Source organism: Perognathus longimembris, chromosome 24, assembly GCF_023159225.1.
Source record: "Perognathus longimembris pacificus isolate PPM17 chromosome 24, ASM2315922v1, whole genome shotgun sequence".
NCBI lineage: Eukaryota > Metazoa > Chordata > Mammalia > Rodentia > Heteromyidae > Perognathus > Perognathus longimembris.
In genome coordinates, this window is record NC_063184.1 from 16,699,390 (window position 1) to 16,726,346 (window position 26,957).

The 26,957-nt window shown below is 36.8% G+C and overlaps 1 protein-coding gene across 1 annotated transcript in view; it reads left to right on the forward strand.

The window, feature by feature from the left end:
- The first annotated feature begins 200 nt into the window (after positions 1-200).
- The window catches only part of Tacr3 (tachykinin receptor 3), a 46,724-nt gene continuing 19,967 nt past the window's right edge, over positions 201-26,957 (forward strand). The window contains exons 1-3 of the mRNA XM_048333676.1: positions 201-733; positions 19,581-19,769; positions 21,455-21,605. Coding sequence (XP_048189633.1) covers positions 201-733; positions 19,581-19,769; positions 21,455-21,605 — 873 coding nt within the window. The remainder of the gene's footprint in view (positions 734-19,580; positions 19,770-21,454; positions 21,606-26,957) is intronic.

The following is a 26,957-nucleotide window of genomic DNA, read 5'->3' on the forward strand; positions in this document are numbered from 1 at the left end:
TGGGCTTTGAGTCCTCCGCATCCGCCCGCTCAGCATCGCTTCACAGGCAAGCAGCTACCGACCCCCGGGCACCCCAGCTCCCAAGTCACCAGGAGGCAGAGAACTTACAAGGAACCTGCTTGAGCTTGGGGTGCGCCCAAGTGGGTGGGGGGGGCTACAGATCTACAGATCGGAGTGGGGGGGGGGGAAGGGGGTACACAATGGCATCTTTCCCAGAGGCTGAGACCTGGACCCAGGGCGCAGGGGGCGCGGGTGAAGACGGCGTGGGGAACCTGAGCGCCAGCAGGCTGGGGGTCGCGGCGGCCGCGGGGGCTCTGGGCGCCGATTGGCTCCCTCTGCTCGCCAAGGTCGGCAACGTCTCCTCGGGGCTGGCGACCCCCGCGCCCTCGCAGCCCCGCGCCAACCTCACCAACCAGTTCGTGCAGCCGTCCTGGCGGATCGCGCTCTGGTCCCTGGCGTACGGTGTGGTGGTGGCCGTGGCGGTCTTGGGAAATGTCATTGTCATCTGGATCATCCTGGCCCACAAGCGTATGAGGACCGTCACCAACTACTTCCTCGTGAACCTGGCTTTCTCGGACGCCTCCATGGCCGCCTTCAACACCTTGGTCAACTTCATCTACGCGCTCCACAGCGAGTGGTACTTCGGCGCCAACTACTGTCGCTTCCAGAACTTCTTTCCCATCACGGCGGTGTTTGCCAGCATCTATTCCATGACAGCCATAGCCGTGGACAGGTGAGTGCGATGGAGAAGACCCGAGGAGGGGGAGGCAGAGGACAGAGAGGGAGTGGAGAGGGAAGAACAGCACCCCTTGGGGTTAGGTCCCCAAAGAAATGAAGGTGTACAGTCTTTAAAGGTAAAGAAACTAAGAGTCTGGAGAGAGACTCGGGAAGCTGAATCTCTTTCTATTTTCCTGATCTCTCCCAAGCCAGTTTAAAGCATCTAGAGACTGAAAAAGCCAATTGCAGTGATTTAAAGACCTCTCGTTATTTTCAATGAAAACAAAGAGCAAGAAACATTTAACAGCACCCCACTTGTTCCAATCACCTTGAACAATCAAGAAAAATTATATGCTTTGTAAAAATGTATTATTGTTGTTGTTATTATTATTTGCACTTCCTTTCCTCTGTTGTTGGTCACGGTTTGGGTACAGAAATGGACAGCCTTAATTCCTTTATCTCCTTTGTCCATGCTGTTCCCATCTTCACCTGTCCCCTCTCCCCCCATCCCCCTTTTATCCTTACCCTAAAGCCAACTTCTGTTTGGTCTCTAGTCTTAAAGGAGTCATCAATCAGAGGCCACAAGATTCCTCCACTCAACCAAACTGTGGGTCTGCAGTTAGAATTCACTGGGGCCATAAACGGTGTCAATCTTGGGAGTGTAACCATCTTGCAGAGGATGGGTAATGCTAGACCCAATGAATAAGTGATTTTGAAAAATTAGGCACACTCTTTGAGAATTGATTTTTTAAAAAAAAATATGTTCAGAATGTTCCTGCAATGTTAGGGAGATTTTGAGAGGCCTAGACACTTGAAAGAACCACAGATGTCTGTTTCTATATTCAAGGTTTTTGAGAATTCCTCATGCATTTGCTTTCTTAGACTGAACATTATGAAATGTTCGCTAGGAGAAAGCCCCTGGTGAGTGGTAACTTGTTACAGAAAGCAAGTCACATTTCAGTTTAATGTTTTGATAGAGAAGAATTGCTCCAAGTGATTACAGTGTCTGCATGGTGATTGGCAGGTGCATAAGAAGTGATGACTAGTATCACTTCTATATCCTGTAAAAAAAAATTCTTTTGTTTTATATCCAAAAACCTATCAAAAATCAAACGAGGCTAAATATAAGCTTTCACTACATCCCAGTATTGTTATGTGAAAATAAAATAAAATTTCCCATAAGCTCATTTACTATTTCAAAATAGTGAAATCTATAGAAACTACTTTCACAGACCTTGTCGATAAGGTTAAGCTGGAGGAATGACAGTTTGTTGTCTCAGATGAAGACAATTAGATGCAAAATTATATTTTAATATTTAGTTATTTTGTGCCAGTCCTGGGGCTTGAACTCAAGACCTAAGCATAAGCCACCAGTGCCTGACTAAAATCATACTTCTTAAAGCTTCTGAAATAGTAACTTCCCTTTTCCTGTTGTGTCTATTTTTTCACACATATTTACTCTGGCATTTCTGCCAGAGAGAGAAATGAATGCAAAGAATGAACAAAATCAGCCAGAAGTTGAGGAAAAAGTAGAACTCTCTCTCATCTTGTCCCATCAAGATAGTCATTATTTTATTTTTGGTTTGCACATCATTTTTGCTTTTAGTTTAGTTTTGGCTTCTTTCCTTTATAAAAATAATTGTCAGCATGTGTGTTTTTTTAATGTAGTGGTGAGTGGGAGAGGTGTTAGCCTATAAAGTTATAAAATGCTCATGATCTTTTTTGAGATGTTAATGAGGCAATATAAAATTCCATGGAAATTTAGTATATCTGAAATTGGTATTGAAATTCTAAGGGAGAAGAGTTTATATTTCCAATTTTTGAAGTAATTTTGGAGATTTTTTTTAAACTTATAATGCAGTGTTATTTTATTATACTTACTAGTTTGAAATTAATGAATGCTATTTATTCTCTTCTACTTCATGGAAAACTTTGTATCACTAAAACTACACAACTCAGATAGCATACGATTTGCTATAAAATCTGAAACATGCTCACTTCAGGTTGTGAACAAAAAGTTATTTCTAAACGCAGCAGTAGTACTCTCTAGATGCTGTGTTGAAAACAAACTACACAACTTGTGGATGGGGACAGGAGGGAAAAACTGGGAGAGCGTGAGTGAGCAATGGTAACGACATTGTTCAAGAGGAAATGTAGTCTTTATCTGACTTACATAATCACAACCCCTCTGTGTATCACCTTTATAATAACAACTGAGGGCTGGGAATATGGCCTAGTGGCAAGAGTGCTTGCCTCATATACATGAAGCCCTGGGTTCGATTCCTCAGCACCATGTATATAGAAAAAGCCAGAAGTGGCACTGTAGCTCAAGTGGTAAAATGCTAGCCTTGAGCAAAAAAAAATAAAAATAAAAAATATATAATAACAACTGAATATGCCTGAGGAAAGAAAAGAGAATACGCTTATCTGACCAGAAAAGAAAAACAAAAGAATTACAGAACTGGAGGAAAACTTCTCCAAAAGAAATACAAAGGGGGAATACAGAAATGGTGGGACAAAGGGTGAACAAATGCAGCAGTGATACTCATTCAACACTGTGTTGAAAATGAACTCTAATAACTTGTGGGAAAAGGAGTAGGGAGGGAAAAACTAGGAGAAAATAAGGGGAGAGATGACACTGTTCAAAAAGAAATGTACTCATTACCTGACTTATGTAACTGTAACCTTCTGAACATCACCTTTACAATAACAATACAATACAATAAATACAGAAGTAGAGGAAAACTCCTTTAAAGATAATTTCGAGAGTCAAAGACTGTATGAACATAACAGTTATTAAAACTTTCTGCAGTGTGATCTTTCTGCATTTGTGTCTTATCAAATATGACCTAGGAAAATTGACTGAAGTTTTTGTAATCATTTTCTAGGTTAAACTTTTCAAGATTAACTCTGCTGATACTGATATGTAAGTCATGATACCTTTGGCTATAGATATGTGAACTTACTATCATATTTGAGATAGAAACATTTTTATCAGTATAGACTTACCAAAATTACAGTTCCATCAACAAATAATGCTTTATTAAAATAACTATAAGGATGAGAGGCTTCCTGCTTGTACCTCATCAGTAAAGGAATATATCATTTTGAATGTAATGTGAATATTTCACATATTTACTTGTAAATATTCTCCACCCCTGTTTTATATGAACAGAATTGTATAATCTCGACCTAAATGAAAAAGAAAAATCAATTCTTTCTTTGCCCAGAGTAAGAAAATTCTTAGCGGGGAGAAAATCAGCTTTGACTTGGGGACATGACTTTCCTTTAGCTGCAGCAGAACACTTTAAAACTTTCTATGACTTAGAAATTTTGGACTTTAAAAAGACTGTCGATAATTCCCATAATGATAATAATTCCCTGTGGCTTATGAATGGAGACCTGCAGGCTAATGGTCATACATTTTGCTGTAATCGAAGGCATTTCCTTTGAAATGTTCAACCCTCATTCTACACTTGGAGAATTGCTTGTTTCCACTTTTCCCTTTGCAAATAACTACCGAATATTTGAATATGAAGTCATCGCTCCTAGTCTAACTCTGATAACACAAATCCCTGCAAAAATGCTTTCTTATGGTCCAATCACTCTGTTCTTCCTACTTCCTTCTTGTTTGGACAGACAGTTCCCTTCTGTCCTGATCCCCTTGATTAATAAAGAGTTTCTTGTCTCCCAAATATCCTCCCCAAAGTCAGCATGTTGAAATAAAACATTTGGATGAAATAGTTATCTAAAAGATACTACGTTTCCAAAGATCACAGTACACTTCACATTCAATCAGTCCATTCTAGAGTACATTCTCCACTTAATTTCCATGTGATTGTATCTCCTAACTACTAATGAAGACTGCAGATAAAACCATCAACTTTAAGACTGTTAGAATTTAGTGCCGTGTGTTCTGCATGTATGTATAACAAATCCTACATTGCTTATATTTTAGTTAGGAATGTGAGAGGTAGAAAATTAATTGAGTAGCTGGCATACTATAATGTAATTTCTACTCCTTTGTAGCATATATCACTTGATACATGCGCATATTAGAAAACAAACATTTCTTTCTATCTCCTCAACACAAGTCTGAGATTAAGCTAGAATTGTAAGAAGTTTTTAGTGACATATAATAAAATATAATTTCAGGACACATGGCCCAGTTTGTTCTGAATACTTAACTTCAGAATTGCATTCACTGTTAATTATTAGTAAATCTTTTATTGCCAGTCCTGGGGCAGCATTCAGGCTCTGAGTTCAAGGGTGTTCTTCCTGAGCTTTTTTTTTTTCCCCTCAAGGCTAGTGCTCCACCATTTGAGCCACAGTGCCACTACTAGCTTTTTTTTTTTTTTTTTTAGTAGTTTTTTGGAGATAAAGAGTCTCATGGGGGCTTTGAACCTTTGTCCTCAGATCTCAGCTTCTTGAGTAGCTAGGATTACAAGTGTGAGCCACTTGTCTGGCTCTTACTGGTAAACCTTAAGGGAGTAACTTAATGCAGTTCATCTAATAGTGTGAATCTGTTAAGAAAGATGGCAAAACTACTTTGTATTGTTTAAACCCAGCAACCTACCTACATGAATAATTATTTAAAGAAATATATAACTGAACCAAGAAACAATTTTAGCTAAAGTTTTTTGAAACACTATCTTACCAGCCACTCTGTTTTTCAATATTTCTTTAGAAATCTTCTGTTTTACTTCCTTAAAAAGGAATTCATGTAAATATTTCATAGGAGCTTTGGAAGTCTACAGAAATAGACTATGAATAGATAACAGTACACAAACATGAGATATGGTGAGATCTTAGATAGAAACAGGCTTTGTAAATATATTGTGGTAAATTTTGCATTACACCTATGAATATTATTATATAAATGCACTGGTTAATTTGTTATCAATTTGATTTGAGTGCCCTGATCCAATCTCAGCTCTGAGAGGACTCACTACCCACAGAATTAATTTTCTTTATTAGAGCTACAATCCTCACTTGATTCATCATTTAGCCCACATCATGAACTTCATACGGGTTACTCTGAGGTCAATTATTTTTCTATCTTTGAATTATACACAAAATAATCATTTCAAAACTTTATTTGGGGCAATATTTCTTTTAGGAAATGTTTTCTAAACATTTACATCTTTTATATTTCTTATTCAAGGGTTTAAAAAAGATCTAGTTTGTATCCTGTGAGAGTTCTGTTTAAAATCAATGAGTGTCTATTCTTTTCTTTCTTTTTTGGGGAGGATATGTGGAGATGTGAATTCAGACTCTCGCACCCAAGCTGACTTGCTAGGCTTGTCCTGATGCCTTGTGCCACACCTACAGCCAGTGCCAATCCTTATAAATTAATCCTGAACACATTGTGAAAGCAATCGACATATTAATTAAATGGATGAAGTGCAAAGTCAACACAGACTTAAGATGTAATCAGACTTGTCTCTTATGTAATCAGCACAATCTCAGTTGATATAAAAGTAACAATTCATCACTGCATACATTATTTCACTGTTGAGAATTTAAGACTAAGACATAAATAGATTGAGATAAAAATTTATTTCCAAGGATTGTTTTTCAAATTCAAATAATCAAAAGCAACTAAAATTCTCAACAAAATAAAAAGAAACATATTTAAAAATAAAAATCAGTGTAAGAATAAAAATCAATAACATGTAGAAATAAAATAAAAACATACTTAAACATAACCCCAATTTTCACAAGACTCCAAACTAATGCATATAAATGTGATAAAGTCAGCAGGATTTTCCCTATACTTTATTTTACTCCTTGCTAAAGTCACACAGTTATTTCAGGCTCTATCAATGGTGGTCCAAAGCCAGCCTGGGCAGGAAAATCCATGAGACTCTTACGTCCAATGAATGACTGACTGAAAAGCTGGAAGTGGAGCTGTGGCTCAAGTTATATAGGGCTAGCCTTGAGCAAGAAAGTTCAGGGATAGCACTCAAGACCCCCAGAGTTTGAGCGCCAAGACTGGCACTCTACCTATCCATCCATCCATCCATCCATTCATCCATCTATCATAACTATCTATGTATCTATCTATACATATATATGCATCTATGCATAAATGTGGAATGTTAATAGTGATGAAGTAATGCAATTTTTGGGAAACAAGATAGGATTATTCTTCCACAATTTTGTTGGCTGTGCAATCAAACTGAAGGCCCATATGCCTTCTCATTGCTCTATTACTCCATTATTGGTTTACTAATTTAAAAAAATCCAGGGCAGTAGCTCTGGCTTTGCTCTGGAACCTGCCTTCAGAACTCTCTCACACTGAGAGGTACACAACATGTATCCATTCCAGCAATTCCCTGATACGGAACAGCAAACACTATTTTCCATTCATCTGCTGTATGGGAATGGTTCTACTTTTATCTAGAACTAAACTTATTTGATTTGTTAATTTCTATGGGCAAACATTCAAGAGGCTTCAGGAAAGAAATTGCTGTCCATACACATACATTTCAAAATTAACCAAAAGAAGAATTGATGTTATCTGACAAAACAAAACTCTACTCTTCATGTTTTCAGTATCCCTGCTGTCACTTCTCACCCAGCCACTCCTATCAGGTTCCTCTGAGCTGCCGGCAGCCTGGGACCCTCCCACTCAAGCTAACTCCTGTGTGGGATGGTGGCATGGAAATCAGCACACTCTGCTATCAGTGCAGTTGCAATAGTACTGGGGCTTGAACTCAGGGCCTGGGATCTGTTCCTTGGTTCCTCACTCCACTATTGCTTCTTTGCCCATTAATTTTGTAGAGTCTGTTTCCACTCGCATCTGCGGCCTTTTATGTCATATCACTGCTCAGGTTTTGTGTTTTTCTTTTCTTTCCTTTTTTGTTGTTGTTGGTGGTGGGGCTTGAACTCCAGGCATGGGCACTGAGCTCTTCAGCTCAAGGCTGGAGCTCTACCACTTGAGCGACAGGGCCATTTCCAGTTTTCTGGTGGTTCATTGGAGATAAGAGTCTCATGGGGGGCTGGGAATATGGCCTAGTGGCAAGAGTGCTTGCCTTATATACATGAAGCCCTGGGTTTTATTCCCCAGCACCACATATATAGAAAACGGCCAGAAGTGGTGCTGTGGCTCAAGTGGCAGAGTGCTAGCCTTGAGCAAAAAGAAGCCAGGGACAGTGCTCAGGCCCTGAGTCCAAGCCCAGGACTGGTAAGAAAAAGAAAAAAAAAAAGAGTTTCACGGACTTTCCTACCTGGGCTGGTTTGAACTGCAATCCTCAGATCTCAGCCTCCCGAGTAGCCAGGATTCCAGGCGTAAGTCACTAGCACCCAACTCTCTTTTCTTTTTTTAAATTAGAAATATCCCATTTATTGTAGCTTGTATAAGTATAAAAAGCTATACTTGTCATAGGATATTATACAAATCTGAGAAACACATTGGATTTGTGTCATGCATGAAGACTTCTCATATAAATTCACCATCCTATTTAAGCACTCATCTTGATCCTAGAAGAAAAATCTAGAAGAAAAACATCTTCATGGATCCTCATTGAAGTATTTTTTTTCTTTTCCTTATTTTTAATTTTATGTGTAGCATTCCAATCTTTGCCTCTGGTCATCTTTGTCAGTGGTCAGCCTATTAGCAAGTGACCAGTCAGGAGCTGTGTTAAATAACTTGCTCTACCCTTGTTTATTGACTTTGTGTTATGGGGGTGCTCGCTGCTTCTAGGAATTCACAGCTTGGTTTCATGTTCATCCAGTTCCCAGTAGCTCCCAAGAATGTCCTCCAATCTCTCACAGGAAGCATAGCCCTGTAACCTGCTTTCCAGATCAGCAGAGGTATATAACCTTCATAGACCTGGGCTTTATCTTGCACTGAATGTCTCTGTTGATTTTATAACTGCACTACAGTTTTATTATCTTTTCCAACTTAAAATATTGCCATGTTGTTAGCCTTCCCTTCCTGTTTACCACTGAAAAGCCATTGTTTAAAACCCCCAAGGTATGGGTTTTTCTGTGTTCTGTCATCTGAGCAGTCAGTTCCTGCTAGCTGGGCAGCAGAGCTAAGTTATCCAAGATATCTCCAATTGTGCAGGGGAGAACTTTACCATGGCTCTGAGGAGAGCAAGGAGCTGACACAAGACTGAATCTGTGCTCTTATGGACACATAGATTTTACTGTATAGTTCATTTGTTTTATCTGTGCTTAATTTTAAAAGATGTTCATTAATCGTTCATCTTGACAATTCAGTTCATTTTTTCCCAGTGGTTTTGTAACAAAGGATTTCCAGGGCATACAATAGTTATGGGATTTTTTTTTTTTTTACCTTGCTGCCAAGTTTTAAGTGTTGTTGTTTTTCAATGATATTTTGAGAATATATCCTTAGTCAAGTAGGCAAATATCTCTCAGCCTATGGTCCCAATCTTTCTGTTTTCTTCACAGATTCTTTTGCAGAGCAAAAGCTGTAAATGTTGCTAACAGTCAATTAGTGATGTGCTTGCTTATGCTTTTGGCACCCTGTCTGAGGCTCTCCCTTTACACAGGTTATGTAGATTTCTTCCCATGTCATCTCCTCAACGTATTCTAAGTTAATTTTATTTATTTTTTATTTATTTATTTTTGGCCAGTCCTGGGCCTCGGACTCAGGGCCTGAGCACCATCCCTGGCTTCTTCCCGCTCAAGGCTAGCACTCTGCCACCTGAGCCACAGCGCCCCTTCTGGCAGTTTTCCATATATGAGGTACTGGGGAATCGAACCGAGAGCTTCATGTGTAGGAGGCAAGCACTCTTGCCACTAGGCCATATTCCCAGCCCCTTGTCCCTGGCTTCTTTTTTTTGCTCAAGGCTAGCACTCTGCCACTTGAGCCACAGCGCCACTTCTGGCCGTTTTCTGTATATGTGGTGCTGGGGAATTGAACCCAGGGCCTCATGTATACGAGGAAAGCAATCTTGCCACTAGGCCGTATCCCCAGCCCCCCAAGTTAATTTTAGTATAAAGTGTGAGATTGCACCCAATGTAAATTTCTGACCTCCAGATGTCCAACTGTTTCAAAAAAATTTTGTGAAAAAACTATCATGTTTCCATTTAATTGCCTTTGCACTTTTGTCAAAAATCAATGGGCCATCTTTATTTAGGTCTATTTCTGGACTCTTGAATCTGTTTCATTGATCTATGTCTCTACCAAGTAGACAGTCTTGATTACTAGGACTTAAAATATGATAGTGTGAATCTTCCAAGTTCAGTAGTTATTTTTATTACTCTATTTTTTATTTGCTTTTCCATGAGTTATAAAATGAGAATTTAGATATCTAACAAAAACATCTGCTTATGTGATTTTTTAAATGCTATATAGTTCCCCCAAGGACATTCTTGAATTATTCTGATCATTTTCTGGGAGAAAAATGTGCATCCCCTAATCATTAAACAAGATATTAGTTTGAGGCTATTTGATCAGATATGAGAAATTTCCTGTATCTTAATATGCTAAATAAATGTTTAGTAAATGTGTTTTCTACATCAGTTGATTAGTTTACAATGACTTTTTAGACCCTCGGGGGCCTGGGCACTATTCTTGAGCTTTTCTGCACAAGGCTAGGCCCCTAACACTTGAGCCACAGCTCCACTTCTAGCTTTTGGTGGTTAATTGAAATAAGAGTTTCACAGACCTTCTTACTTGGGATGGCTTCAAACCACAATCATGAACCTCCTGAGTAGCTGGGATTATAGGTGTAAACTACTGGCATATAGCTAAATAGATTTTTTTTTTTTAGTATGAAAACCAACATGCACAAAATCTTCAGTCTAATCTCCAGCACACACGTAGATGAAACCCTTCTTTCTCCCTCTTTCTGTCTCTGCCTCTGTTTCTCTGTCTCTGTCTCTCCATTTCTCTCTTGCCTCTTTTTTCATATTTCTGAGCAATACTGTTCTCAAAAGTAAATTGCAAAATGGTGTCTACTTTTTAATTATGTTGCATTGCATAACAATAGTTTTACTTCTCTTTGAATACATCATAGGAAAGAATTGATCTTTCACCTAAAAAGGCATATGTGTAGAGTTGAAGATAGTATTTTCTTATACTTTTTCTAAGTGTTTTTATCTTTATGGTGTTATCTCTTGTTTTACATAAGTATTAGTAATGTGTGTTTCTCCCTCTTCCTTTTTTCTTGTCAGTGTTGTAATTTTTCCCCTACTTTAACTTTTATTGAATCCCCCTACTACTTAATTTCCTTTATTTTGCTTCATTTGTGTTTATTTTATTTTTATTTCTCAAGTAGCTTAAGATGAAACCTTGGAGATTTTTCTGCCTTTTCTAATAAGCATTTCTTTTTAAAAATTTACATTGAAGCCCTGCTTCTGGGGAATAGCACAGGTTTTGTGGCAAACTTTAAGATGGTCTTCATCATCTCTCATTCCAGTGTCTCCCCCATTACAGTTGTGTCTTATTGAATGAAGGCCTGGAGTAGGTTTTTACATAAATAAAACATGGCAAAGGTGAAAGGTTATCTGCCAGATGTTTACTCACGTTAACCCTAGCAGATAGCCATGGTGTTTGCTTTTCTCTATTAGTTAGTGGCTTTTACAAAGTAAGTTGGCATAAGCCTGGTAGCCACAACTCACCAGATAAAACCATACTCAGCCAAAACAGCAATTAGTTAACCTGAGCTAACTCAACCACTCAACTAAATTGTCCAAGACTCTTGACTGATAGAAAATGTGAGAAAATAAATGGTGATTATTCCATTTAAACTTTACAACTATATTATGAAACCAGGCATTGTTGTAAATGCTTATAATGCCAGCACTTAGGAGGTAGTGTCAAGAGGATTGTAACTTGAACGCCAGCCTAGGTGACCTTGTGAAACTTTATCTTAAGGTGAAAGTTCATATATAGATTACATACTCTGTTATTGTTTGTGGAGTGCTGTGTAAGCCAGTCAGTCTCGGTTTATTGAAGGAGTTGATCAGCTCTTACGGGTTCTTGCTGGTTTTCTATGAGTTTTTCAAGAAGCATTCTGCCACAGCTGTCAGGTCAATGACAGCTCATGGATATGATGGTGGTTCATAGGATTCCAATGGAGCTGAAAACATATAAAACAGGAGAACTCATTGGTTGCGGTTGTAATGTTTTCTACAGAGGAGTAACAAGGAAACTATTCCATTAAAATTTAAAAAATGAAGGGGTAGTCTGGCATGGGTAGCTCATGCCTGTAATCCTAGTTATGTGGGAGGCTGAGATCTGAGGGTCAAAGTTCAAAGCCAGCCCAAATAGAAAAAAAAATCCTGAGACTCTCATCTCTAATTAACCACCAAAAAGCCAGAATTGGAACTGTGGTCCAAGTGGTAGAGTTCCAGCTTTGTGTAAAACAAGTGAAATGACAGTGTCTAGAGCTGAGTTCAAGCTCCAGGACTGGCCTGAAAAAAAATTAAAGGAGAATGAGAATAGGATTATAGAAAGAATTCATTGGGATAGAAAGAAAATTTCCAAGAAATTAGCATTTTCTTTTGAAAACTGTTGAGATGATTTGTATCAAGTAGGTAGACACACAACCATGGCGATCAAAATAACTATTCAATTTCCTAATAGCTCTATTAGTTCTACTATGTGAGAACATAAATGAGATTCTTGATTTCGTAGAGTTAAATGGATCCTTACTTGGTGAGAAAATGAAATTGGAAAATCTATAGTTGTTGTCAATAATTTCGGATGATGCATGAGTTAATGAAACAGATGCTGAGAACTGAGACATTGGCTTCCTGAAGGTGTTTAAATTCTAAGCTACTTACAAATAAGACATTATTGTGTGTATAGACACAATGGTCTGTCTACTCACTAATGATGGGGAAAATGGATACCCCCTTAAGTGAATCTGGAAACCTTTCCGTGAACTGTTAATATAGCAAATTTCTGTGATGTTTCATATAATAATATGTGTTCTGTCATTTTTACTAGTCATGCATGGGGTTTCCTTCCTAATGGAATTTAAAGATTTCTCCTTATCTCCACAGATAAGTTCCTGTACATGAAGCATAGTTGATACACTGTGACTGTGACCTCAGTTAGTCCTTTTTTCTAGCAATTGTAAATGTATCAAAGCTCCCATGTTTCCAATCAGTGTTCCCTTACAAAACATGACATTGGCAATGGAAATGGCATAGCACATATGTTAGAACTAAGCTCATTCACAATTTATTCCACTTAGAAAAATAACTTTAAGTGTAAGTACATTGACACAAAATATGCTCTTCACAGAATGGATTGAAAGTTTGTGTGTGTGTCTGTGTCTATGTCTGTGTGTGTATCTGTGTGTGTGTGTGTGTGTGTGTGAGAGAGAGAGAGAGAGAGAGAGAGAGAGAGAGAGAGAGAGAGAGATATCCTGGAGATTGCACTCAAGGTCTCTCACTTGTTAGGTAAGTGCTCTACATTTGAACCACTCTGCCATCCTTTATGCATTGGTTCATTTTTGAGATAGAATCTCACTTTTTGCCTAGGTAAGCTTGGACTGTTTTCTTCCTACTTGTGCTTCCTCAAACAATTGAGGATAACAGACACAATCCATTGTGTCCAGCCATCACACTTCTGTAGCTGGATGGCAGATATGTACCACCATTCCCAGCCATTAGTTGAGATGAGTTGAGATTCTCAAGATATTTTTGCCCAGGCTGGCTGAAAACAAGATTTTCTAGCCTCTCAAGTAGTAGCTGGATTACAGCCCTGAGCCACTGTGCCTGGCCAGATGAAGAACATTTTAAAAGCACTCATCCTAAGTAGCACTGAGAATTTGACTGACAAAATATCAAATAATATTTCCTCATATATGATGTCTTATAATATTCTGTTAGAATTAAATTTAATGTAGGTGCTGACTATATAGAATTTTTTTTCATGATCACTAAACAGTATCTGTAGCTTCATTTAGACCATAAGCATGGACACACATAGAACAAAATGTACTGGACCCATTGTCTCTCTGCTAAGCACCACAGAGAGCACAAAGAACACCCACCTTTTATCTATTATCAAGTGTATTGCTTACATACTAAGACAGTATAATTTGACAAGAGTTAAAGAGGACTGAAGAGAGCTAGAGAAGAAAGAGTCACTTAACAATATAATAATGTTCTTGAACTTACTTAGAGTTACAGGTCTTATTTGATTACCTCAAATTAGTCCATACTGTTAAAATTATCTCTTAATATTGTAGGATTTGTAATGTCAACTCTTACATTTTCTGTGGTTTCAATTTATCTCTATAAGTGAAAAATAGAGCTAGGGTGTGGCTCAAGTGGTAGAGCACCTGCCTAGTATGACAAAGCACTGGCTTCACATCTTAGTACTGTCATAGAAAGAAGAAAAAAACATTGAGAATTGATAGCCAGTCTTTTACTTCTCTAACAACGAAGACATTTCATTACAAGCTATTAAAATTCTACTATCTTTTTATCAGGGTTTTCTAGAGTCACTATTACATCACAGAATGATATTACATAAGGTTAAATTTGTACTTTCAAAATGAAGTTTAAAGGTAGGTTATTTGCCAGGCACTGGTGACTCATGCCTGTAATCCTAGCTACTTAGAAAGCTGGGATCGGAGAATCATGGTTTGAAGCCAACCAAGGCAGGAAAGTCTATGAGGCTCTTAAGCGTAAGCCAAAAGTAGAGCTATGACTTGAGTGCCAGCACTGGTTTAAAAAATAAAAAGCTTATAAACAGTGCCCAGTTCCTAGTTCAAACCCCACTACCAACATACACACACACACACACACACACACACACACACACACACACACGTTATCTTACTCTTCTTAAGCATGTAGAACTAATTGGAAGGATTCAAATCCTGTTGTCGCCCAACATTGTGACACCCAACTTCAGCAGCAACTGCCTGCTGGCATTGTTACCAAGATGTCTTCTTTTTTTTTTTTTTTTCTTTTTTACTGGATTTAAAACCTGAGAAAAGAGAACATCTGTTGTGGGAGCCTTCTCTACCCACTGATGAACCACAAAATTAGGATCTCATTTCTTTGAGGTTCTGACTCCTAAAAGCCAGTTATATTCACCACCAACCCTCAAAAAAAAATGCCACCTGCCAAAAAATTCCCATCTTAAGACTTGAAGTATACTATGGCTCACAGCCATTGTTTTTATGCAATGCTATCACCTCAAAGTTACAAGCACAGCTATTCACAGAGAAGATGTGGAATTATTTCACCATGTTGAAACAGAAGTATAACAAGTTGCATCTTTAATTAAAAGGAAACAATGCAACATGGAAGAGTTAGGACCTTCAAGACAACTGAACTTTGCTTTCTTACATTTATGTAGTGATGCATCATCAGAGACATCAACACTATCAACTGTACAAAGTGAAGATAATGATACTGAAAAATAAGTGGAACTAAAATCCAGTTAGTCTTCTAGAAAGACCTGTCTGGCCTCCCTCATTTTCTACAGAGATATCATGAACATGATAGAACTGGAAGACACTTGCTCTTTGAACTTAGGTTGTATGACCTGAATCATCTGTCTTCCATGAGTGCAGACAAAGTTGGGAGAGTTATAGCCTAGTAATGGCAAATGCCACTAAAATAAAATAATCTTGTTTTTATAGGTGTGGTGTGAGGACAGAGAAGCAGCTTTTAGAAAAAAATACAAGCCATCCCTTTTCATTTTTCATTTTCTCAAGGTAGCTCTTAGATGAACTGACCATTGCTGAAACAGAAGCCATAGGTTATTATATATAATATAGATTATGTACATATATAATGTAGAATATAAAAATGTATATATGCATATATATGTATATATATATATTGACTGGCTTCCATTTTTCTTAGTATTTTTCTACCATTACTCTATTTTGTTTACTTCTGGAGTCATAAACACTGGAATAATAGCAACATGAGTTTGGTATTCCACGGGTGTTTATTGTATGAGTCAATGATGGAAAAGATGCAGTTTCAAAAAATCCTACCACTGAATCATTTGTTCTCAATGCAACTTCAGTGAGCTATGGTGAAACTATCACTGACAGGGGATTGAGAGGGACTCCCAATCAGGCTGCTCAGTTGAGTGTCTCTGCTGGCAGTTTTATTTAGGTCTCCATGATAGTTTGGACTCCGTGACCCCTTCATTTCTCTGCTGTCACAATGGTCTTTTGCTGTCTGCAGAGCACTGATGCAAATCTTTGTAGAGATGCTTTGGTCCCTGATTGAAAAACAACAAAACCACGCTGGGTTGCTTAAGGGAGGAAGAAGATAGATCCATTCTTCCCTCCCAAAAGTGGCGCAAGGCTATGTTCAAACAAGGGATTTTTCTTTCTTTTAGAGATCTTCAAACTTAGTGCATTTTATTTTCTGGTTCCACTATCTGGACTTTTCTTGGTTCTGTTCTCTGGCATATTAACTTGTCCACTGTTCCTTGCAGAAATGTAGCTAGGTTTTTTTTTTCAGGTTCATGGAGACTCCACAAAGGGGTTGTGCCAGTCATCTACCATCTTGATTTTCTCCCCTTCTGATCTTGCTGTTGCATTCTTGAGAAAACTGTACTTTAGATCTCCACCATGATTTTAAATTATACCCCACACTGAGTCAAATTCCTTATTTGGTGGTAAAAATACTAGTATATCTTCCTATCATCCAAGAACACAAGGGGATTTTTAAATTTATTATAATTACCAAATGATCAGTCTGTCAGTGAAGAACTGGGGACTGAGCTACACCTATCAACAGGCTGTAAATGATAGGTTACCCGTGGTTATAGGTAGTCTTAGAAAATTCCAGAATATAAAGTGACCATTACAAAGGGAACATAATCAAGTTTGGCATCATTGGAACAAGGAATAATAGTGATTTTCTCTTCCCTTTAACCTCTAAACTCAATGTCTAGAGGTTAAATGTTCTGACTTCAAATGTTGAGGTCAGAAATGTTTTATGTGATGGAGTTTATTTTGGAAATCACATGACAGTATAATTTTCATGCAGGTTTTTGATTGAGAAGCGCATTTTATACAGGTACTGTATAAAATGAACCCAGTACTACTCATGAGGAGTTGGTGAAAAACACATAGTCCATTACACCAAAGGCCAAGGAACATTTGCTTAAAACCAAATATTTAGGAGGTAAGGTTGCCCCAAGCAACTTTTGAGTAGTAACTTCTAACCTGTTTTGTGACTATTTGAGTAATGTAATCTCTTCTGTATTGGACTCTAAATTCCATAAGGGCCAGATGGACATCTATTTCATCCATCAATATGACAAAAAATATAATATAGTCCTGGAAAATAAGTAAATGCCATATAAACAATAGTTGAGTACTGAAGACTTGGCTCAATATATAACTTAAAATTAAGATAAGTAATGGAAGGGATGGGTTGGAAGAGGTAGGTGAGAATGTTGAAAAGGGTGACATTGATCAAGATGCACTATATTCACAAACTGCCTTGGTGACAACTGCTTCGTACTACTACTAAAAGATAGTAAAAAAATAGTCAAAAATATTATGTAGCGTGCATAATCACAAATACATAATCAAATATTATGCTTCAAGATATGCATGTTAATAGAGACACAGCATGCTTCTTTCTCCTAAAATTCTGGGATCAGTCAACAGAAGTAAGGGCTCAGATTGCATAGGGCTATATAGTCTACTCAGAAATAATAAATCCTAGATTTCCATAGTTAAAAAAAATTAGTTGAGGACTGAGGACTTGGCTCAAGAGGTAGAGCTCCTGTCAAACAAGTGTAAGGCTCTGATTTCAAAACCCAAGACTGCCAAAAAGAAATTCACAGTTAATAAAATGTATACAACCTGGTTAAGCAAAGCTAATTTTCAATTTAAATCAAAAGCATCTGCAATGAAAATCAAGTGTTTCAATTATTCTGAAGTGAAGTGGCTATAAATATAATTTTTGTTAAATACCAGAGTATGACTTATACTTTAAAAAAATCAAAGAATTTAAGTTAATGAGTAAGTATTTGTTTTTTGCCAAATAACATTCTGCAGTTCTTATTACTTGTGCATATTCATTTTAATATGTACATATGTACATATGTACATATGGAAGGGATTATTTTAGTAAAGTCTTCTTTAATTTAAAATTCATTACGGCAGCATTTATGATCAATTGTCTCATTCTTAAATGTGTTTAGGACATTTATGGAAAATAAATATAAAATAATAAAAAGAAATTTAAAATTAGATTAATTAAAATTAGAAAATGAAACTTAGAAAAATGTAATATATCTCTCAAGTGATTTGTCAAAGAACTAAGTTCCTTAACATCCAATGCTACAGTTTAAATTTTATGAGTCATGAACATCTGCTGCAAGCAACCTTTATTTTTTTTATTTTTTTATTTTTTTTGGCCAGTCCTGGGCCTTGGACTCAGGAGGGCCTGCACACTGTCCCTGGCTTCCTTTTGCTCAAGGCTAGCACTCTGCCACCTGAGCCACAGCGCCACTTCTGGCCATTTTCTGCATATGTGGTGCTGGGGAATCAAACCCAGGGCCTCATGTATTCGAGGCAAGCTCTCTTGCCACTAGGCCATATCCCCAGCCCAAAACAAACAACCTTTATTTTGCACACTGAGTATCCAGGCCACATTTTATATTTGGGATTTACAGACTAGGATATCTTCTACTGTGGCAAGAAGCAAATTAGAGCAAAAGTCTGTATCCTTCAAGAACTATTGGTTACATTACTAACACAATCAAGTAAACATCCAAAGGCTACACTTTCTGTTGCAAAAACTTTGAAATGTGTAAGGACACAGAAATAGAGATTAATATAAAATGATAGATGATATTACATACCAATAATAATTATTAAGCAGAAAAGACTTGCCTGCCATGAGGAAACTATAGGTATGTCACAGTAGTCTTTTTTAAAAGACAAAATAAAAGTTTCTTCAACTACAGCAGCAGAGGTATATAGTAAAGCGAAGATGGTCTGGTAGAATGGAAAGAAAAATTGGTAAGAAATTGTGCTAAAATATGAGGTTTCAATTGATATCTATGAGAATTTTATCTCTATAATAGATAGTCACTTGCATTTTCAAACCATATTCAGATGACAGGATCATTTAAAACAGCAAAGAACATAATGTTGCCTGTTACTTTTGAAATGATCCTACTAAGTAGACCAATGTGTTTGACATTTGGATCCCTAGCTAGAAGAAAGATAGAAAGAAAAGAAGGCAGGCAGGCAGGCAGGCAGGCAAGAAGGAAGGAAGGAAGGAAGGAAGGAAGGAAGGAAGGAAGGAAGGAAGGAAGGAAGGAAGGAAGGAAGGAAGGAAGGAAGGAAGCTCCTCATTTCCTTCCTTATGAGGAAGGGAGAAGAGGGAAAGAGGGAGGGAAGGGGGAAGGAAGGAAGGAAAGAAAGAAGGAAAAGAGGAAGATGTGAGATTATGGGAGCAGCATTACTTTTAAACAAGTCTATGAAATTTAGCAGATGTTTATCAATTTGGGTAACCTGTTGGGCACAGCACCAAATAATCAATATCTTTCACTTGTGTTATTTCTATTGATCTTAGGCACCCCCCCCCAAGAAGTGTGTGTTCTTATTTCTATTTTTTAATTAAATTTAATTTTATTGTCGAGGTGATGTACAGAAGGGTTACAGTTACCTATGTAAGGTAGTGAGTACATTTCTTTTAAGATATTGAAGTCCACATTCAAAAGGTTAAATTACTGTCAGAATTGCATCTGAACGTAGTTCTGCCTGATTTTTCTCATCCGCTGCTGCTCCTTTAGAAGGAAAAAAAATGCTTGTCAACTTGTTTCTCAGAAGAAAGATAGAAATCTATTACAATAGCTTTGAACCTCCATTTTAAGTTCTAATCATGAAAGAACCAACCTGATCATCTTGTTTGTTTTCATATAGGTATATGGCCATTATTGATCCCTTGAAGCCTAGACTGTCTGCTACAGCCACTAAGATTGTCATTGGAAGTATTTGGATTCTAGCATTTCTACTTGCTTTCCCGCAGTGCCTTTATTCCAAAATTAAAGTCATGCCAGGCCGTACTCTTTGCTATGTGCAATGGCCAGAAGGTCCCAAGCAACATTTCACGTAAGTTAATTCTCTGCTATGCGTTTCAATTCACTTTATCAAGCACTTGGGGAAATAGAAGTTAGGAACACAAAAAGTATACACATTCCCCTCATGGCTTAGGTCTAATTTAGTAAAGGGGACATGCAAAAGAGATACAATACAGTATGATGTGGTCCTTAAGTTTGTTAAACAACAGAAGTTTTTAAAGGGAGAGGTGATGACTTCTCTCTGAACTATCGCCTGAGTTTCCTGGAGGAAGCATTATAAGGTGAAGGCATAAGGCTGCATGATTGGTATTGATTGAGAAAGGGCTGGAAGGAAGCAAAGCCACAAAGTGTTGATTGCTCTTTTAGGAAGTCTTGAGAGGTCCTTGAAATTTGTTTTGGTTTGATTCAGTTTGAATTCATGGAGTTCAGCATGAAGAAACCTGAACCCTAGATTGGAAAGGAATTAGGAATTCTACTTGACAGAATTTGATATTTCCTTTTTGTAGCAAAGAGGAAAAACAGCATAATCATGTAATTGATTATATATTTTATTTTGATCAATTTCAATGAAGTACTTATTTTCATATTTTGATTACCTATTTTACCCCTTAAAAGTTAATGTCTCACTTATTAATTATCTTTTAAGCAGTCATCTTATCCAATTAAGTTCTCCCACAAGTTCAGATTTTTTTTTAAGTGAAACAATTAGGAGATGCTTACTAAAGGAAAATCAAGCTGTACCCTGAGGGCTATCCTCTTATCTATTCTTATTAATCCTTGGGGGTATGATAATATTATACTTAAATTATTTATTGAGTGAATTACTTCTCCATTGAATTAAATCAATGTTTAGAAACATTGTTTACAACTTAAGTTTACAACTCTTGCAAAACTGAATGCATATAAGTTATTTAAGTTCTTCTGAAGACAGGGGAAGTGATATGGAGGATTATAGAATTCTGTTTGGGCTGTTAGATAATGGGTTATCCTCCTACCCCTCCCTAACTAAATTCTTAGAATTTTGATTAAAAGTTGTGAATGCCATGATGTAATTTGATAGTTTGAAGCATGTATTTTGTGTGATAAATAGGTGTGTCCATTATTTATGAAGTTAAAATTAAATCAGATACATTATGCCTTTGGGAAAGTTCATGCAAATGTTTTTTTAACCTGATTTTTAATCAAAAGCTAATTTGTACTGAATATAATTCAGAGGTCTTGTTTCTTAAATCTTGATGAAAAGCAAGTCATTTCAAATATCTTTTATCATAAGAATATATGCAATAGTCTCATACAGAAGAAAATATAGGCCAGTGGATTAGTTAAGTCTATCTTATTTTCCTTTGACGATGCATTTTAGTAGTTTAGTTCAATTACTAAGCAGAGTACTGCCTAGAAGAGGAAAGATAGCCATCCTCAATTATTAGCAAAGAGAACACAAACAGATTGAAGAAAAAAAAAGAGCATTTCACCTCAATTTTCAGGTTTTCATATGCCAAATAAAAGGTTGACCAAAAAAAATCAATTGGTAAGATTTGAAATACAACTGTTGGTGTCAATCCCATGACATTTCAATAGGTTTGTAAAGTGGAGACTAAATTATGACGAAAACAACCACTGGCAATTTTGTTATGACTTAACGCCGAACAAATTCAAAGCCCAATGTATTTCATTCCAAAGTATTCTTCAGCCTCTATTTCCCCTTTTTACCTGTAGGTACCATATAATTGTCATTATACTGGTGTACTGTTTCCCATTGCTCATCATGGGTGTCACCTACACCATCGTTGGAATTACTCTCTGGGGAGGAGAGATCCCAGGAGACACATGTGACAAGTACCATGAGCAGCTGAAAGCTAAACGAAAGGTAATGTTTCCCAGAGTTCACCTAGCAGCTATGTACATTGTGTCATATCAGACAGAGAGGAAACTCCTAGTGGCATCTTAATATCAAGTAATTTGCTATCCTATACTGATTTTGTTAATGTGTCCTTTGGCTTTTTTTTCATTCTATTCTTTTTGCTATCATTATCATGTTTCTATAAGCCACAGCTCATGCAGTATTAGAAAATGACAATGTCATAGAGAATGGATTTCCTCACACTGGGACTTTTGAAGAAATAACCAGTAGTGGAGTAGTTTCAAAAACTCTACTTGAGAGCTTGTTTGGAGGTTCTAGCAGCTACTCTTGACTGAAGACCGGTCCTCCTCTATCGGGGATGGTCGTCCTCTTCGGGAGGGACGCACAAGGAGCGGTGAGGGAGGAAGGGGACACCCGCCTAGCCAGCCAGATCAGTCAAATCAACCTGGCGAACAATGGGGTGACAGATGCCGCAGCCAGATCGCCCTCACATCCTCAATAACTCTACTTGAAATTGTCAAAACAATTTACTTTCAATAAAATCCCAGCTGGTTGTATTTGTGAAACTCTGGTTTAGTCTTTAGCCTTTATTAAGTAGACAGCCTCTGATATGCTCTGTAATCTTTTCTCCCAAGAAAGACATCTTTTTCTACCCAGGGCTACAATTTCCTTCCCAGCTCAACCCTATGCCCATCTTCCTCTTCTAATTTATTTAAAAATTTTTTCTTGAGCAGCTGCACAAAGGAAGTGCCATGAAACACAGCAGTTTATGAATACCAGTGTCACTGCTTCAACATTCGCACCCATCCCTCTCAACCCACCCCTTCCCTCACTTTCCTGAATTTTGTAGTATTACAATGAATTTTTTTTTTCCAGTCCTGGGGACTGGACTCAGGGCCTGAACACTGCCCCTGGCTTCTTTTTACTCAAGGCTAGCACTCTGCCACTTGAGCCACAGCACCACCTCTGGCCTTTCGTATATATGTGGTGCTGAGGAATCGAACCCAGGGCTTCCTGTATACAAGACAAGCACTCTTGCCACTAGGCCATATTCCCAGTCTACAATAAATTCTTGATGGCATTCTCCCCCCACCTTCCTCCCTTCAGGTAAGGTGTAGAAACCTTTCATTGAAATTACTTTTTTTCATCAAGCAATTTTCTCAATTGCCATTATCTGACTCCATGGGTGAGATTTTTCATAACTGTGAAATCCAAAGGAATCTTGTTTCAACCTCTTCTTGCCAATTGATGTGTACATAATGGAGAGGTTTTTGTGAGGATGAGTAAGTAAGACGGTCATTGTTATTTGTCCCAATTATTTATATAGAACTTCTACTGAACCCATAGACTTTCTGTTTAAAAAAGTCTCTCAACATCCTTAAAATTACTAGTTCTAAACATTTGCTTAATTATGATCACTCAGATTCTTAAAAATATAATGTAGCAAATGGATTCCATGTTAGCATTATTTTTTTTCTCTGCTAGACAGGATTCAAGTTCATTGAAGATTTATCATAATCTGTAGTATCTAAATGCAAAATAAGCATGACATTTTCCCCATCAATGACTGTCATTTTATCTATCAAAAAATTTTTAAAAGCTTTAGATTAAGGCTGTAGTTCAGAATCAGAACTCGTGCTTAACATCTGCAAGGCCCTAGGTTTAAATCTCAACACCAGAAAAAGGAAACCCTAACTAAAAGTGTGTGCAAGTAGCCCACTAGTGCCTTTAACACCCATGATTATACCTTAAAACTAGGATTTTATTAATATATTCTTCATCTTACATGGAATTTCTCTCTCCTTTGTAATTTCAACACACAGTTTAATAGCTTTCTTATATTATATAGACTATAATTACTTTTCTTCATATACATGTAATCTTTTTTAGGAAGAAATAAAATTTTAATTTGAATGTTCTTATCTTTTGAAGTTAGAACCCTAAAGGGAATAAGTCATGAGTAAATATATTTTTTTCATGATATCAGTGCACAACTGGTGAGGATAAAGAATAAATATTCCTTTTTGAGTTTATTTACTTCAAAGTAAAAAATATAACTACAACCGGTTGCATAACTTTTCTAGAATTTTTCAGAAAAGGAGAATACTTTAGAATTGTGATCCATTTATTTCTCTCTCAAACTATATCCTGAGCTAAACTAATGCAAAATGATATCCAAAATACAAATGTCTCATTAGAAGTCACCTTGGAAGTCCTTGGATTTCTTCCCCAAGGAATAATAGTATAGGCATCAATATGTCACAGACATTACTATTCTGTTTTCTCCAAATTTAAAATATAGCTAACTTTTCTGTTAATTCCTTCCCTTTAAAAAAACAGCTATTAAATATATTTTCCTTTTAACTGACATAATAAGTATGTGCATCTAAAATTTAAGTATTTTCAAGTATGATCTGATATTTATTACAATCGTAATATTTTTTCATATTTTCACATATAAATGCACCTTGGCTGTCTCCCAGAGCATACCTGTCTTTGATCATTCGGATTGGGCTTGAGAGATAAAATGCAAAAATATTGGTTATAATAGTGCAAATGAAACCCGACTATCAAGAGAAACAACTCTATAGTCCAACTTTGGATCAACTCATTAATGACAAAAGCTGGACAGGTGTAAACTGACTTCCAAGTGTGCATGCACTAACTAAAGTAATGCTGATTAAACTTCATCTAGTGTGATAAAGTGTAACACACCTGTATTCCCAGGAGTTAGGAGCCAGAAGCAGGAAGACAGCAAGTTCAATGCTAGTTGATCTACATAATGAGACCCTATCTCTAAAGCCCTTTAAATCAAATCAGTAAAAGATCTTTCCAAGTGTTGGGAATGTGACTTTCCTTTTTCTTTGTCCTATAAGCTTTTGCATTGTGCTCAGTTTCAAAACTTTTAAAGAATATTCTGTAAAGCATTATGTTTCTGTGTTATTTAGGAGCTGGTGTTTAGTAATTTGACTACTCTGAAACTTTCAGATACATTAGAATTAATTAGCCCTTCTCAATGCCTCATTTAAAAGAATGATGTCACTGGCTATAGTCAGCACCAGGTAAAAAGATTATTAATTGTGAAATAAAAGTTAATACCTCCAGAAACCTCCATTGTGATTATAGTATGGAATGTCAAAATCAAGTTTAAAGCTAGATGGCTCTGCAGAGTTTAATAAGAGCTGTGAGTAATGCCAAAGGATGGTTTCTGTGTTTGAATCACAGGAATAGAACTCATTTTTCATGGAAGAAAAAGAAATGCCAGCAACACATTAATAAACTCTTTCTTACATAATGTACTTTACAATTTCAAAGCACACACATTATATATCTCATTTTAAAAAACAAAGTTAATCAGGCTCAGTAAAACTGTATATTTCAAGACACTAGAATTATACAACAAAGTCTGAACTTTTACAGATTTTAAATATCGAGAGCTCAACTCACAAACTGATTTAAAATATATTTATAGTCTGGGAATGATGGAATATATGTAAAATCTAGAAAGACAGGTCTAGTAAGACCTTAAATTTTTATGAATTTCTTACTTAATGTCACTTGGACTAAAACCAAATGTCGTGTGAGGAGGAAATGAGGAGCTAGACTAGCCGATCTTTTATTTAAAATGTTTCAGTAAAGAAATTAAATATGCTTTAGGTTTTTTCCCTTTGTTGCCTACATTGTATTTTCTTAAGTATCTGCAAGTAAGAAAACAATAAGTATTATTGAAGAATTGTTCTATTCAGGATCTCAATTATAACTAGATCTATACAGTTACTAACTTTAAAAACCGATTTATCATCTATCTTTCTCATATGGTATTTTCATAACTAAAGACCACCTCTTTCTTTCTGATTTGAAAAATAAGAAAATGTAGTCATTTATTCCTATAAATGATTTTAAGATTCTTGGCAATAACAACATATATCTCAAAATATTCATGTGAATGAAATGTATGGATACTTGCTGACATTTTGCTCTGGAATATAAATGATACAGGCCCAAGCAAGATGTGAAGATAAGAAGTCAAACTAACAAACAGGTATATGAACTGGACCTAAAGATATTACTTTTACTGATGATGATTACGAGACTCATCAATACGAAAAGGAAATGGGGGCTGGATAGAGAATAAAAGGAAACAATGAGAGTAGTTTGAGCAAATTCAATTTGTTAGCCAAAGGTTAACAGTTCCTATTATAGAAATGCATGAATTCCATTGCCTCCAGGAAAAATGATTTCCAGTGTTATGATACCTTGTAGACTGGGTAAAGGAAACAGGGACTGTTCACAAGTTTGCTGATTGGAAGCAGACAGTCCAGGTGTGCCGATAGGATCCACCTAGAGGAAGGAATCTAAGGCCATGCCACAGAGTTCTGCCTTCGTTGTTTTGCTGTGGGCAAGCTCCAGTTTGACAGCAAGAATACCATCTCTATAGTCATGATAATCAAGTCTACATAGACAGATGTGAGATGACAGAATTAGGGACTAGAAAAGCTAATAGCACACTGCCATGATCACACCAAACTATATTCTAGTACCTTGATCTTTGGAAGAATTCAAAAAGCAGGATTTTGAATGTCAAAGATTTGTGTTCCAGTTCTGGTTTCTTATGTGTATGATCTTCAACACACTTCCATCTTTCTTGCATCCTATTTGCTGAAAATTGTAGTGGTTGAAAGATTATACAGAAGGACATTTTGGAATCAAAATTCCACTTATTTTGTTTTATTTTATTGCAAAGGTGATGTACAGAGGGGCTATTACATACCAACAGCAGTACCTCTTCCTCGTTTTCTCCCCGTTTCCCTCCCCTGACTCCCCTCCCCCAAGTTGTAAAGTTCATTTCCAACACAGTATGTTGTTGCATTGGTTCATCCTTTATCCTTTGTCTCAGCATTTCTGTGATTTCCCTTCCCTTTCCCAAATTACATAAACTTATATACAAGACTAAGGGTACGGAAATCAAAAACAGTGACAACAGAGGATAAACCAGAGAAAAAAATGAAAGAAAAAAGAAATAACTGCAAACAGCACATCAAAATTCTATTTTTTAAACCTAACACTGTACCTTTTACATGTCAGGCAACTGAGTCATGTAGATAGTTCCTTTGTCTCTTGCCATTTTGTACCATTTTCAATATGGGGAATTTAAAATCTCATGTTCTGCCACAAATATCTGACTTTTCTCCTTTTAGTCAAACAAAAACATTTTAGGCTGGTTGTAGATCTTTTCAAGACTTACAATCAAGACAAATTATGCCAAGATTAATATTAGTTTCCAAGGACCCTAAGATTTTTCTATGTATTAAATGTAACCAACAATATAAATGGCAAATTGCAATGAATATAGTCGCT